At 47.3% G+C, this 14,126-nt stretch overlaps 1 protein-coding gene across 1 annotated transcript; it reads right to left on the bottom strand.

Moving 5' to 3' along the window:
- Window positions 1-7,720: 7,720 nt before the first annotated feature.
- On the bottom strand, window positions 7,721-12,806 carry MPZ (myelin protein zero). The gene is made up of 6 exons (XM_059145491.1): window positions 12,659-12,806; window positions 10,113-10,279; window positions 9,660-9,873; window positions 9,297-9,432; window positions 9,068-9,128; window positions 7,721-8,937 (listed from the first exon to the last, which is right to left on the bottom strand). The coding sequence occupies exons 1-6, from the start codon at window positions 12,723-12,725 to the stop codon at window positions 8,836-8,838; spliced, it is 747 nt and encodes a 248-aa protein (XP_059001474.1). The 5' UTR covers window positions 12,726-12,806; the 3' UTR covers window positions 7,721-8,835.
- Between the last annotated feature and the right edge of the window lie 1,320 nt (window positions 12,807-14,126).

Raw genomic sequence — 14,126 nt, 5'->3', positions numbered from 1 at the left:
AATAAATAAAAGAAAAAAGAAAGTAGGTATTCAGTTTGTATTGCATACGATTATTGTTCAGGAGAAAAAAAGGGGCATTGGGAACTGTTGCCCTAAGCCTTTGGAAAGCCAGGCCCAGCATGAGCCTGAAGAGTCAGGACACTGTCTTTCTTCTGTTTGCACACCTTTTCTCTCTAAAAGAGACCCCCAAAGCTTCCAGCTCAGCTGTAAGTCTTTACCATGGGCAGAGCACTTGGAGAGGGACCACAAGATAAATAGTGGGGGGCTTACCTGGGAGCCACTCTTACTGCCTTGAAAGGAAAGTCTTTGCAAGACAAAATGTTCATGTCTGTTTTGTGATGGTGTTGAATTGTGAAGCAGACGGTGATAGACTGAGGTCCGGACCAGTGGATGGTGAGTTAGATCCTCCTCCCTGAGTACATTCTTCTGGGAGAAGCTTCCCCACTTCCTTCAACAGAAAAGAAAAGAAAAGTGATGGAGGTAGAGAATGGTGAGGAGCTAACCTAGTGACATGGCTTACATATATTCTCAATGTCTTCTTTGAAAGGCACCATAGGATAGCTATTAACTTAACAAAACACAAGGGTTTGAGGTCAGATGGTTTGTCCTTGGTTGCAGAGAGCTACCGTAGGAATCAAAACTAGGTCTGGTTTGATGCCAGTTTTAGGTCTTGCAAAAGACAGAGGTGAGTTCCTTCTCCAGACCATTCCCAACCTGTGGTTCTTTTAGAATAGCCAAAGGGATTTAAGTGAGTCAGATTCTGTTGAGTCGTTGTTCTACCTTAAAGCAATATTAAACAACATCCACATGATAGAATCAACCTTCTGCTTATGAGATTGCTGTCTGTCTCTCAGTCTGTGTGTGTGTGTGTGTATGTGTGTGTGTGTGTGTACAGATGCATTTGCTCAGTCCGAGATGTCCTACTCTTGTGAGGGGAACACACCCATGTGGCTTCATCCACACTGGGCAACTACTTCCTAAGGAAGTGTTCTGATCCCTTTTATTTCCATGACTAACCAGGAGTGAGGAAAGCCAGTAAAACTATTATCTTGACGGAGCCTGGCTCAATGGACAAGACACTGCTCTTAGCCTAATTTCTCACAAGGGCTTTGTAAGCATTGCATGTTCCATTTAACTTACTACATGAAAACTGTCTTCTGGGAAGGAGTATGGAACATAGATTTTTTTTTTTCAAGATTTTATTTATTTATTTGACAGACAGAGATCACAAGTAGGCAGAGAGGCAGGCAGAGAGAGAGGAGGAAGCAGGCTCCCCGCTGAGCAGAGAGCCCGATGCGGGGCTCAATCCCAGGACCCTGGGATCATGACCTGAGCCAAAGGCAGAGGCTTAACCCACTGAGCCACCCAGGCGCCCCGGAACATAGATTTTTATATAACTTATTTTTTTCCAGCTTTTTGGGACATATAATTGATCCACAACATTGTATAAGTTTAAGAGTATATAACCCATTGATTTGATACATTGCAAAGTGATGAGGACCATAGTATTGGCTATATTCTTGCTTCATTACATAGTGACCATTTCTTTTTTATGGTGAGAATATTTAACATGTATTCCCGTAACAACATTCAAGTATGTTAGTAGCTACTATCACCGTGTTGTACATTAGACCCCCAGACTTGTTCATCTTATATTGGCATAATTTTTTTTTTTAAAGTAGGCTCCTTGCCCAGCGTGGAGCCCAGCATGGGGCTTGAACTCACAGCCCTGAGATTAAGACCTGAGCTGAAGTCAAGAATCCTATGCTTGACTAACTGAGCCACCCAGGAGCTCCTGGTATAGTTTCTTTTCTTTTCTCTTCTTTTCTTTTTTAAAGATTGTATTTGTTTATATGAAAGAGACACAGTGAGTGAGGGAACACAAGCAGAGGACTGGGAGAGGGAGAAGCAGGCTTCCCGCTAAGCAGGAGTCCCATCCGGGGCTCCATCCCAGGATGCTGGGATCATGACCTGAGCTGAAGGCAGTCGCATTCAACTGAGCTACCCAGGCGCCCCCTGGTATAATTTCTTAATAGTCATTTTGTTAATTCCATTTTTCTAAGAAAAAATACACTAAATTACATGGTGAGTATTAGGAGGGCTTCAGGACTAGAAAGAGAGATCTGATTTAAAATTTTCTAGGTGACCCCAAGGGCACCTTGATGGCTCAGTTGGTTAAGCATCCAACTCTTGATTTCAGCTCAGGTCATAATCTCAGTGTTGTGAGATCAAGCCCTGAATCGAGCTGTCTCTGGGTATAGAGTTTGCTTAAGATCCTCTCTCCCTCTTCCTTTGCCCCTCCCCCACCTCTCTCTCCCGCTCCAAAACAATTAATTTAATTATTATTTTTTTAAAAGGGGTATTTGGTGGTTAAGCCTCCAACTCTTGATTTTGGGTCAGGTCTTGATATTCAGGGTCACGAGATCAAGCCCCATGTCAGGCTCTGCACTGGGCTCACACCTGCTTAAAATTCTCCCTTTCCCTCTGCCCCCACCTCCCATATGCTCTCTCTCTCTCTCTCTCTCTCTCTAAGAAAAAAAAAAAAAAAGGTAAGATCTTTTAGATGACCCCAATGCACTTTTTAAGGAAGGATGCTGTTATTGAAGTCTTTTCTGAATCAGGTAATAACTCTCTTTATTCTCTCACCAATCTAATAATCTGACATTCGGTATTTCTCTTGTATGGGCTCAGCTCCCAATTCCAGCATGCTTGTGTTTCTGTGTATGTGATTGTTCTCACGCCACCAAGCAATTCTCGCCAACACTAGCTGGATGTCCTACAAGTCAACTCAGTTTGTACTTGGGGATAATGTCAAACCCCTCACGTTAAGGGTTTAGTCCTACAGAACTGCTCTCCACCCCCGTCAGATGCCCCTTGCAAGTCCCGGTTTTCATCTATGCCTTTGACCGACTTTCTCTAGGTCATAAGTTTCAACAACATCCTCCTTGGATTTGATTAACTTGCTAGAGGAGCTCACAGAGAAATACTTTACCTACCAGATTATTGGCTTATGAAAGGATAGAACTCTAACACGGCCAGATAGAATAGAAATACAGGGCAGTGTATTACAAGGAATACACTGAATTACAAGTGGAATACAAGGTACTTCCGTGCCCTCTCCAACTACACCACCATCCCCATGTTTCCAAGTGTTTGCCAACCCAGAAGCTCTCTGAACCCCATCCTTCTAGGTTTTTATGGAGGCTTCATTACACAGGCATGATTGGTAAACTCATTGGCCATTGGTGATCAGTTCAACCTCTAAGCCCTCCTCCCCTCCCTGGAGGTCACAGGGATGGGACTGAAAGTTCCTGACCTCTAATCATGTGGTTGCTTCTCCTGGCATCCAGCACTATCTTTAGGTTATGTAAGGGCTTTCTAAATGTCACCTCACTAACATAACAAATGATATCACTATTGTTCTCATCAATTAGGAAATTCCCGGAGTTTTGGAGCTCTATGCCAGAAACAGGACAAAGACCAAAGATGTATTTCTTAATATAAATGTCAAGATAACACATTGATTCTCATTAACAATTATACAACATCACACCCATTTAATAAATTCAGAGGGATTCAGAGGGGTTAGAAAACTCCTTTAAAACCTCAGACCTTGGGGCACCTGGGTGGCTCAGCGGGTTGAGGCCTCTGCCTTCGGCTCAGGTCGTGATCCCAGGGTCCTGGGATCGAGCCCCACATCGGGCTCTCTGCTCGGCAGGGAGCCTGCTTCCACCTCTCTCTCTGCCTGCCCCTCTGCCTGTCAAATAAATAAATAAAATCTTAAAACAAAAAACCTCAGACCTTTTTGACTCCCTAACTAAACATTATACTCTGCTCCTCTAATTGGTCTCCTACACTCAGAAATCGTGTGTGATACAGAGCCCAGGCTTATAAGGCCAGGGCGGAACTCCCTTGAGTGAGCTTAGCAGGAAAAGACCCCAGGACATCAGGTGACTATGGGCCTGAGCTTCCCATCAGAAACCAGCTGTTGTTTTATCCACCGAGCAATAAGATTGGGGGTAGGCAATAGCAGTTTACTGTTAATGGAAGGTCTATATAAAGAACCAAGTTTGAACAGCTCTAGATGTAAGAGTAGGTCACCCAGGATCCTTTGACACTGCTCCTGTTTCTACCAGTGAACACAACGTTTCCATTACACTGGAGGATGAGACAATCACCAGGTCATCTGGGAACCGAGAGGTTCAGGGATGGCTGGTGTGACAGATCCTAATAATCTAGGGGAAATTTGGGTTGCTGGAGCACACTGGGAGTAGGGAAAGCTATTTTTAGCTCTTCCCTGCCTTATAGTAAAGGCTCATGGAAACATGAAGCAACCAAAAAAGAGCCAGGGCACGTGAGAGCTCAGACCTTGAATCAGAAATGGGAGTTTGGGTCACTTTACCCGGTTAAGACCGGGACTGTCTGACCTTCTGGCTGAGGGCAGGGAAATATGGAATGAGTAGTGGAAGCAGGTCCTACATACCCATTTATGGCTTCTTGACCAATCCCAGAAACAAGGACTGTAGTGAACTGACATGTTTTCTATTTGCTGGTTTTGGATATTTGCTTACTTGTCTAAGTCAAGCATTTCCTTCATCTTTTTCTTCTAATTTTTACGTGATCATAGAAATTGTTAAACTCACACGTTAACATCACAATTTAGTCTTCAGGTAACAGAGCATCTAGTGGGACTGTGTTTGAGTCTGAGGGGTGACTAGTGTGGCCAGAGTTGAACACCATGACTGGTCATCTGTTTGAGGGGCCATGAAGAGCTCTGAGAGTGTGTAGTTTGACTATAGCCTCCTTAACCCAACCTCACTCCCACCCACAATCTGTCCAATTTCTTGGACATTTCAAGACAGGGTAGCAAATTCATACATTAAGAGGGGTCAGGCATGGGGTGCCTGGGTGGCTCAGTGGGTTAAAGCCTCTGCCTTCGGCTCGGGTCATGATCATGATCATGGGATCTGCATCGGGCCCTCTGCTCAGCAGAGATCCTGCTTCCTCCTCTCTCTGCCTGCCTCTCTGCCTACCTGTGATCTCTGTCTGTCGAGTAAATAAAATCTTAAAAAAAAAAACAAGAGGGGTCAGGCAGGTAAGGAAATGAGTAGTAAGAATGCAGGCCTCACCTGGAAGGGGGGAACAATATTAGCTTAAGATGATCCTTGCCCTGGGACAATCAAATGCAGATTTAATTTAAATTAAAAAATATACATCGTGTGGGACAAACAAAAGATGTCTTCCAGGTTGTTTCAATCTCTTCTTTTTTAAGATTTTATATTTAAGTAACCTGTGCTCTCTGTCTCTCTCAAATAAAGAAAATCTTTACAAAAGGCGGGGTGGGGCTCAATCAGTTAAGCAGCTCCCCCCAGCCCCTGGAAACCACTTTTCTACTTTCTGTCTCTATGATGTGACAACTCCAAGTACATCATATAAATGGAATTACATAGTATTTGTCTTTGTGACGGGCTTATTTTACATAGCACAGTGTCCTCAAGTTCATTCATGTTGTAGTGTAAGTCAGAATTTCCTTCCTTTCTGAATAACAGTCAATTGTGTGTAGAGTCAATCAACCATGGATGACCATTTGGGTTGCTTCCACCTTTTGAGTATTGTGCATAATACTGCTGTGAACAGTATCTCTTTAAGACCTGGCTTTCCATTCTTTTGGGTATAAGTCTAAAAGCAGAACTGCTGAATGATATGGTAATTCTGTATTTAATTTTTTGAGGAACTCCCCATATTGCTTTCCATGGGGGCTGCACCATTTTACATTCCCACCTACAGAGTACAGGGCTCTAATTGCTCCACATCCTCTACAACGCTGGTTATTTTGTTTTGTTTTGTTTTGTTTGATAGTAGTCATCCTAGTGGGTGTGAAGCCATATCTCATTGTAGGTTTGTTTTTTTTTAAAGATTTTATTTATTTGATAGAGAGAGACACAGGGAGAGAGGGAACACAAGCAGGGGGAGTGGGAGTAACAGGTTTCCCGCTGATCAGGGAGGTCAATGTGGATCTCAATCCCAGGACTCAGGGATCCTGACCTGAGCCGAAGGCAGATGCTTAACGACTAAGTCACCCAGGTGCCCCTCTCATTGTAGTTTTGATTCGCATTTATGCAGTGGAATCTATTAGCCTTTATATTAAAATGAATTTGGGTTAATATTTCTTTTTTTAAAAGTGGAAGATGCCCCTTGAAGTAAATGAAAGCACTCTGGTCTTTGGCAAAGCTGGTGTTGAAATCTTATCTTTAGGGTGCCTGGTGGCTCAGTTGGTTAAGTGCCTGCCTTCAGCAGAGGTCCTTTTTGGGATCGGTCCTGCATTTGGCTCCCTGTTTGACAGGGGTCTGCTTCTCCCTCCACCCCTCCCCCCTACTTGTGATCTCTCTCTGTCTCTCTCTCTCTCACTCTTTCTATCAGGTAAATAAATAAAATCTCTGAAAAAATAAAATCTTATCTTTAACCTCTTAACAAGGTGAAGAGATGACTTGTAGGAGGCTTTTTTTGGGTTTGGTTTTGTTTTGTTTTGCCACCAGTGACCTGCCCTCTTGTCCCCCAGGGAAAATGATATGTATATACGTCTTTCCACAATCATCTAAGTATTCCAGGATATTAATAGTGTGCCTAAAATAGAATACCAACAAACTAGATAGAGGTATTAATAGAATAGTTCAGATAGTGACCAAAGTAAAGTTGTATTTGTGCCTGTTGTAGGGCTGGAATTTATGCTAGTTTGTAAAGTGTAATACTTTAGGCAGGATGTAGAAACATTCTAAAGGACTGATCCGTAATATCTTCATCACACATCAATTTATAGTTTACCAAGTTTTCCATATGCAGGATCTCGTGTGGTTCTCATAAAAATCCTGGAATTAAGAAGGGCAGTTATCTGAGTTTACAAATGCAAAAACAGCCTTACCAAAGTCAAATAACTAGCTGTGGGTCACACAGCTAGTGAGTGGCTGACCTATTTTCAAAATTCAGATTCCAGGGGTGCCTGGGTGGCTCAGTTGGTTGTTAAGCAGCTGCCTTCGGCTCAGGTCATGTTCCCAGTGTCCTAGGATCAAGTGCTCAGGTCATGATCCCAGAGTCCTGGGATAGAGCCCTGCATCAGGCCCCTTGCTCTGCGGGAAGCCTGCTTGCCCCTCTCCCACTCCCCTGCTTGTGTTCCCTCTCTCACTGTCTCTCTCTTTGTCAAATAAATAAAATCTTAAAAAAAAAAAATTCAGATCCTGGGAAAGAGGGAGCCCGTGTTTTAGCTGTGTAAATGCAGAGCCTGACACACAGTTTAGCACGAATTTGTTGAATATGTCTTCTCCTCTGATTTCCGAGTTCTTCCACTTTCCTATGGAAGTCCATACCATAAAGCCAAATTCTTTTTTTTTTTTTTTAAGATATTTTATTTATTCATTTGACAGAGAGAGATCACAAGCAGGCAGAGAGGCAGGCAGAGACACAGGGGGAAGCAGGCTCCCCGCTGAGCAGAGAGCCCGATGCGGGGCTCCATCCCAGGACCCTGAGATCATGACCCGAGCCGAAGGCAGCGGCTTAATCCACGGAGCCCCCCAGGCGCCCCCATAAAGCCGAATTCGTAACTGAAACCAGTAGATGAGGAAGAGGGTTGGGACAGGGCAGGGCTGGGAGAAGGTAGGAGGTTGGGGAAGGGACAGGGACCGGGATATTCCCAGGAGAATGAGGAAACTGGAGACGGAGGCAGAACTTCTGGAAATGTCAGTGTTTATTAAACATTTAAGGACACTGGGGCTTTGAGAAGAAATATACAGAATGTAGAAAAATCCTAACAATCCCCTCTGGCTGGGAGTGCAGCCTCCCCCCTCCCCCCACCATTTCCCATCTGTTTCTCCTTTCTCTTTGGTTGTTTAAAAACCATTCCTAACTTAATTGGCCCCTCCCCAATCCCTTGGACAAGAGGAATCTTGGCCCCTCTCTGCCTCTCCTTCCCCACGACCTTGAGTCCGGAACAGTGCTCCAAAGCGGTCAGGGGCACCAACCCTGTAGTTGAGGACTGAGCGGCAGGGGCCCCTCTGCTCGGCAGGCTCTCCATTAAGGATTTAATGGGGGAGTGGGGGAAATTGCAAAAACCACATGACGTCATTGGTACTCAGTCATGGGGGAGGGCACAGGCAAACAAACAAAAAGGAATGGATTAAAAAATAAAAAATACCTAAGAACCTAAATCAACCCTGAAGGAGAGTCCGGTCCGGGTGGTCTGGGTGTTAGCTGGGAGGAGCACAGTGTGGAGCTGGGCCACCTGGTGGAGGGGAGGGAGGCTGGGAAAGAAAAGCCGAGGGACAGGCCGGGCACTGCAAGGGATGGAAAGGCCAGGTGGCCTGGGGCTTGGGGCACGGGGTGTCAAGGTCCCTTTCTTCTCGGTGCCGGAGGGATAGGCACCAAACACACAGTCCTTGGGGCCGGTGAAGGGTGGGGGTCGGGCCCTGGGCTCCCAGCAAGCCAGGGAACGAAGGTGGGGAAAGTAGGAGGTGCGGGAGGGATGAACTTGGAATGAAACTTACATCTCAAAGCTCAGGGCAGGGCGGGGCTGGGGAGCTAAGGAGGAAAGCACCTAGACGGGGGCTAAGAGGAGCCTAGGTCCCCCTGCTCTGGCAGGGCCCGGGGGGGTGGTCACTTGTCCGAGTCCAGGCCCATCATGTTCTTGAGGGCGTTCTTGAGGCTGGTTCTGCTGGGGGACTTGACCGCAGGCCGGAGTTCCGAGCTCTGCTCATCCTTCCGTAGCTCCATCTCAATGACCACCACCTGAGGGCCTTTGGCGGGCTCCGCCCCTGCCCCCCGACCCCCCGCCCGGCCCGCTAACCGCTATTTCTTATCCTTGCGAGACTCCCCCAGCCCCTTGGCTTTCTTTTCACTGGCCGCTTTGGTGCTTCTGCTGTGGTCAAGCATGGCGTACAGCACCGGCGTCTGCAGGGAGGGGCGCACGTCCGTGGGTCATTGGCGAGGTCCGATGGGGCGTGACTCCCCACCCCGCCCCTCCCTGCTGCCCCCCCCCCCCCCCGCGCCCCAGCTCCCGCCCGCCCCAGGTCCCACTCACCTGCCGGCCGCGCTTGGAGGAGTCCTTCCCGGCCTTATGCAATTTCCCCTTCTCCATGGCGCTGCAGGGAAAGGGGTTGCGTCGGTTGGCCCCCAGCAGGCCGGAGCCCCATCCAGAGCAGCTCCACCTTCCTCTTCGCCATGGCTCCCAGCCCCCCACACCCTCACTGGAGCATCTGCCCAGATGGGCCACAGTGCGGTTAGAGGCAGGGTTAGCAGGCTGCCCTTACCTGAGCCTCCTCTGCAGGGCCGCCTGTCTGCGCAGCCAGCAGTACCGAATCAGGTAGAAAAGCAGCAGCAGCAACAGCACCACCCCTATGACACCCCCGATCACGGCTCCCAGTACTACCCCGTACCTGGTTGGCACTAGGAGGGGAGGGAAAAGAAGGAACGGAGTGAGCAGGGTCATGCCCCTTTGGGTCTTAGCCCCACACCTGTCCCCTGCTGGCGGCATGTGCAGCTCTCAGCCAAGGCTGCCATCGGCCCACCCTCCCAGAACCCGAAGAGCCATGGCCAGGCATTTTGCCTCTTCCCCCAGCCGGTCAGTCCTCCCCCATACCCGTCCCACCGCGCATTCCCAGACCCCCTCACACCTTTTTCAAAGACATAGAGTGTGACCTGAGAAGTCTTGCCCACTATGTCTGGTGGGTTCTTGACGTCGCAAGTGAAGGTGCCATTGTCACTATAGTCCAGGTTGTGTATGACAATAGAGCCATCCTTCCAGCGAGGGTCCCCTACCCACTGGATGCGCTCTTTGAAGGTCCCCACCTCGTCAATGTAGGGTTGTCCTTTTGCATAGTGGAAGATCTATGAGGGATGAGGGCAAGTATGTGAGTCTAGCCTTAGGGGAAGGGATCCTGGGCTGGAGAGGGTAGCTGGGGTGGGGGAGACAGTGTAGATAGGCTCTAGTCAGATTGCTGCTTGCCTTGCCAAAGTTAAGGTTATAGCTCATAAAGGATTTCCCCACCTCTGCCCAAGTACTCTTTTCTACTGTTCTTTGAAGCCACCCTTTCACTATTCAAACCCAGACTCCCCCAGGCACTCACCGAGATGGCGTCACGCCCCCCCTCAGGCTGGTAGCGCCACGTAAAGGAGATGTCATCTGAGACCCACTCGCTGGACCAGAAGGAGCAGTACAGTGTCACCCGGGAGCCCACCGCACCGTGGACCTCCCTGTCCGTGTAAACCACAATGGCCTGGGCCAGGGGGAGCACTGTAAGCAGAGAGGTGAATCAGATGCACAGGTGTGCCCAACGAGGCATATAGAGGAAGTGAGACCAGTAGGAAGTCAAAGGCTGAGTCAGAGACCATAGCAAAGCTGGGGTAGCTGTGATCTACTCTCAAGCCCAGATCTCTCCGGGCTGACTGAAAAGCTGGGTGGAAACACTGTGTTGGTTCAAGCTCTTTAGCATGTTTATTTTAAAAAAATAAATAAATAAAACCAACAGTAACAGAACTCTCTTGAGGACTTCCAGAAGTTGGATTCTGTCTCCATGTTTCACTTTCTCTTTGGGTCAGTATTTAACTCTTAAGTCACCCCTTAGTTGCAGGCTTTAAGGTTTTTAAAATTTATTGTAAGTTAAAAAAATAAAAATAAAATGTATCAGAAGTTATACAGTAATATATTTTGCATTCTTCTTATAAACTATTCAAACTGCAGAGATACAGCTAGAGTTCCTCTTAATACACACACCCAACCAATTCCTTTCCTGTAGTCCGTCTCATGTATGACTTCTGTTAATCAGTTTAATGTGGAACCTTTTTCTATGTATCAAAGGCAATATAAACTCAACAAACTCAAGAAGTACATGTGCTTATGTGAAATAGTTTTGTTTTATGGAGCTTTCTTTTCTTTTGACATACATTGCATCATATTCTACTTGGTTTTTTTCACTTAAGAATATATATATATATATATATATATATATATATATTTATTTATATATAATCTATCTATCTATCTATCAGAGCTTCCCATGTTAAATCATATGGATCAATCTTATTTTTAACAGCTGTATAGTATTCCACAGCACCACAAACTCAAATTTCTTACAAAAAAAAAAAATGAAAATAACTAAAGAAGTTTTTCCCTGGGTCAGCTGTCCTCACTGCTGAATCCCTGGTCGCCACACAGCTTGCCATTGACAGGGAGGTCAGGGAGGGAAGGATCTTGTAACCTTCTTAGGGGAAGCTGGATACAAAGGAAGATCCCTGAGTCCAGAGCTCAGATGACTCTGCGTGTGAGCCGTCTGTGGTTTGACCCTCCTCACTCTCCTCTTGGCCATTCTGGCCCAGTGCCTCTCCCAAGACTCACCCACACAAGGAAGGCCATTCCAGGGAGATTATGTGTGTGGGCTGGCCCTGGGTGGGGGCAACTGTAGACCCTTTTGTTCTATGGGAGGAGGAGGAAGCAACCAAACAAACAGAGACTCATTGTCTGACCAATGTTGGGGGCTTATGGCACCCCCTACCCGCTAACCCCCCCACCCCTGCTCCATAGTCTCAAATCTCCCACCTCAGCACGAAATATCAGTGACTCACTCCTTACCATTCTCTTGGGAAACCCAAATGCAACAAAAAAGATTATTCATTGGATCTAAGTTCTATTCCCCTGTTCTAACATCAGCCACTGCCCTTCAGTTCTGTTCAATGGTTCCCGGGTGGACATGTTCTGGGACAGAACTCTCTTCCTTATTCTCCAAGGCTCCCTCTCACCATTTCCCTCACTATGGCCTTCTCAACCCCTAGCTTTAACATTTTCTCTGGATGTCCCAGAGTAGGCCAGTACAACACCCAGAAGAGTACAGGTTTAGGACTCCGAGAGCTGACAGCAGAGAACCTTGGCTATTCTGAGCAGTTTTCCCTCGCCCCCAATTTGTCTACTGCTCATCTATTGAACTAGGATTTGGGGCAGTTTGGAGAAGGGAAACATCCACTCCAATAACCCTACTTTGACTTCCCCTCACTCACCCAACATCTGCCATGGGATAAGAAAGGGGTTGGTCAACTCATGAAGCAAGACCACTTTAGATGGTCAAGTTCTTAGAATCTCGTAGACTCTCCCTTCTACTCCACTCACCCACATAATGGACAACGGATCCAAGGGGAGAAACTGAGGCACCCACAGACAAAGGATTGGAGGAGTTGGGACCACAAACCTTGGGCTCCTTCCTTAGATCACATTCCCTGACTTTTCTATTGAGGGAAACTAAGGTTAAGCCCCTCAAACACTACTAGGGAATGCGTAGGGACCAGAACTGGGTGTCAGACCCTGTTCCCTACCACACAATGACACTGTTTCCCACCGGGCCCTCAACATGGCTCTGGGGCCAGGTTACTGCTTTCCAGCCTGGGTCCAGTCAGGTCCACCTCAGGGAAATTCTCTACACTCTTTTATCTTCTCCCTTCACAGAATACCTTTATCGCCTCCCTCCAAACTATATACATATATATTTTTTCCCTCTGAATACAATATCACCTTCCTGCTCCTGCTCGCTCTTCGGTTGCAGGGGGACTGCAGCAAAGGCAGTGACAAGGTTGCTGAGAGGCATCCTGAGCCCCAGGGCCCCCAGACTGGGGCGGCTCCACTTACCCAAAGAGGAGAAGAGCAGCGCAGCCAGGATAGGACTGGGGCTGGACGAGGGAGCCCCAGGAGCCATAGCTGGGCCAGGGGCTAGGGCCCGGAGCGTCTGCGGGGTTGGGAGAGTGGGGGACAGGGAACTGAGCGGGGGGTTCCTGGAATCCGCTTAAAATCCCCTGGAGCCCCAGTATGAGGGGGCTGTCCTGAGCCAGTAACCAATTGCAGCCTGGCATGTGCACTTGAGAGGTGGTGGGGAGGGGGGCAGAGCACAGGGAGCAGAAGGGGCATTGTGTCCTCTGGGTGGAGGGGTGGGGGGGACACATACCACCCCATACACAGAGAGCTTTGTGTCTGCTGGCCTCCCCCTGCCCTGGGCTGGAATGCTGGGGTAGGGGGGGTTGTGAGGGAGAGGGACAGAAAAAGGGACATAAACACACTTCTCTGAGGGACGCATGGGCAGGGGAACCTGAATTCTAAGGTTCCAAGAAGGGGTTCGTTCCTCTGCAGCTTCCTTACCAGAGAATGGCTCCCCCAGAGAATGTGAAAATGGGATATTCCTTGTTTGTTTGTTTCTTTTTGTGATGACTCTGGGTTGCATTCCAGGCTCCTGGAAATGACCAGGTCATCTGGGATTTGTTTTTTTTTTTTTTTTTTTTTCTTCCATCTCCCTGCATCCTGGGTGATTCTTCCCTGATAAAGCTTTTCCCCATTGGAAAGTATCCAGCGAAGAATCCCCTGAGCTTTCCCTCTTCATCAGAGAATTTTCAGTGCCCCATACTGAAGTTCAAGTCCATGTCAATTTAGAACACGGCAACAAAACCATACTGAGTGTCAGCTGTATGTAAAGTATGGGTATGTGGGTAACAGAAAAAGGAATGAAAATTAATTTTCTCCATGAAGAAGTTTAAAATCTAGTTGGGGGGGCAGAGAAGGGAGGATTGGAGAGGACGAACCCATCAATAACCCAATATAATGAACCATGATGCTTGCCACAGCAGAGACATGAACAAAGTGCTGAGAATACCAAGATGGGCTCAACCAGGTCTGCTCAAATATGCGCAATACTTCACAAATGTCAGGGAGATTGTTATGTAACAGAGATTAAAAACAAAAGTAAACCAGGGCACCTGGGTGGCTCAGTCGGTTAAGCATCTCTTGATCTCAGCTCAGGTCTTGATCTCAGGGTTGTGAGTTCAAGCCCCATATTGGGCTCCACGCTGGGTGTGGAGCCTACTTAACAAACAAAGAAATAAAATAAGTGAAGTTCAGAGGAAGGGGGAGTTGTATATAGAAGGCAATATTAGATATGGAATGGGTAGTGATGGTATCCAGGCAGAAGAGCAAAAGCAAAAACAAAGAGGTAGGAAAATGTGTGTGTATGTGTGTGTTTGTATGGGGTAGGTTTGTGAAGTATTGGGCACATTCAAGGCAGATCTTGTGCCCTTCACTTTGACTTGATTTGGGGGAATTTAAAGGAGGT

The sequence above is a fragment of the Mustela lutreola genome, chromosome 14 (assembly GCF_030435805.1).
Source record: "Mustela lutreola isolate mMusLut2 chromosome 14, mMusLut2.pri, whole genome shotgun sequence".
In the NCBI taxonomy this organism is placed as follows: domain Eukaryota; kingdom Metazoa; phylum Chordata; class Mammalia; order Carnivora; family Mustelidae; genus Mustela; species Mustela lutreola.
The sequence above is the reverse complement of the archived record's forward strand: the minus strand, read 5'-3'. Positions and strand labels throughout refer to the sequence as shown.

Excerpts from the sequence above, each read along its gene's own strand:
- MPZ (XM_059145491.1), bottom strand. The coding sequence starts at position 12,725 with ATGGCTCCTGGGGCTCCCTCGTCCAGCCCCAGTCCTATCCTGGCTGCG. Across the intron at positions 9,129-9,296 it reads GCCCTGCAGAGGAGGCTCAG|CGCCATGGAGAAGGGGAAAT; the intron begins GTAAGGGCAGCC and ends CTTTCCCTGCAG. Across the intron at positions 8,938-9,067 it reads CCTCCAAGCGCGGCCGGCAG|ACGCCGGTGCTGTACGCCAT; the intron begins GTGAGTGGGACC and ends CCCTCCCTGCAG.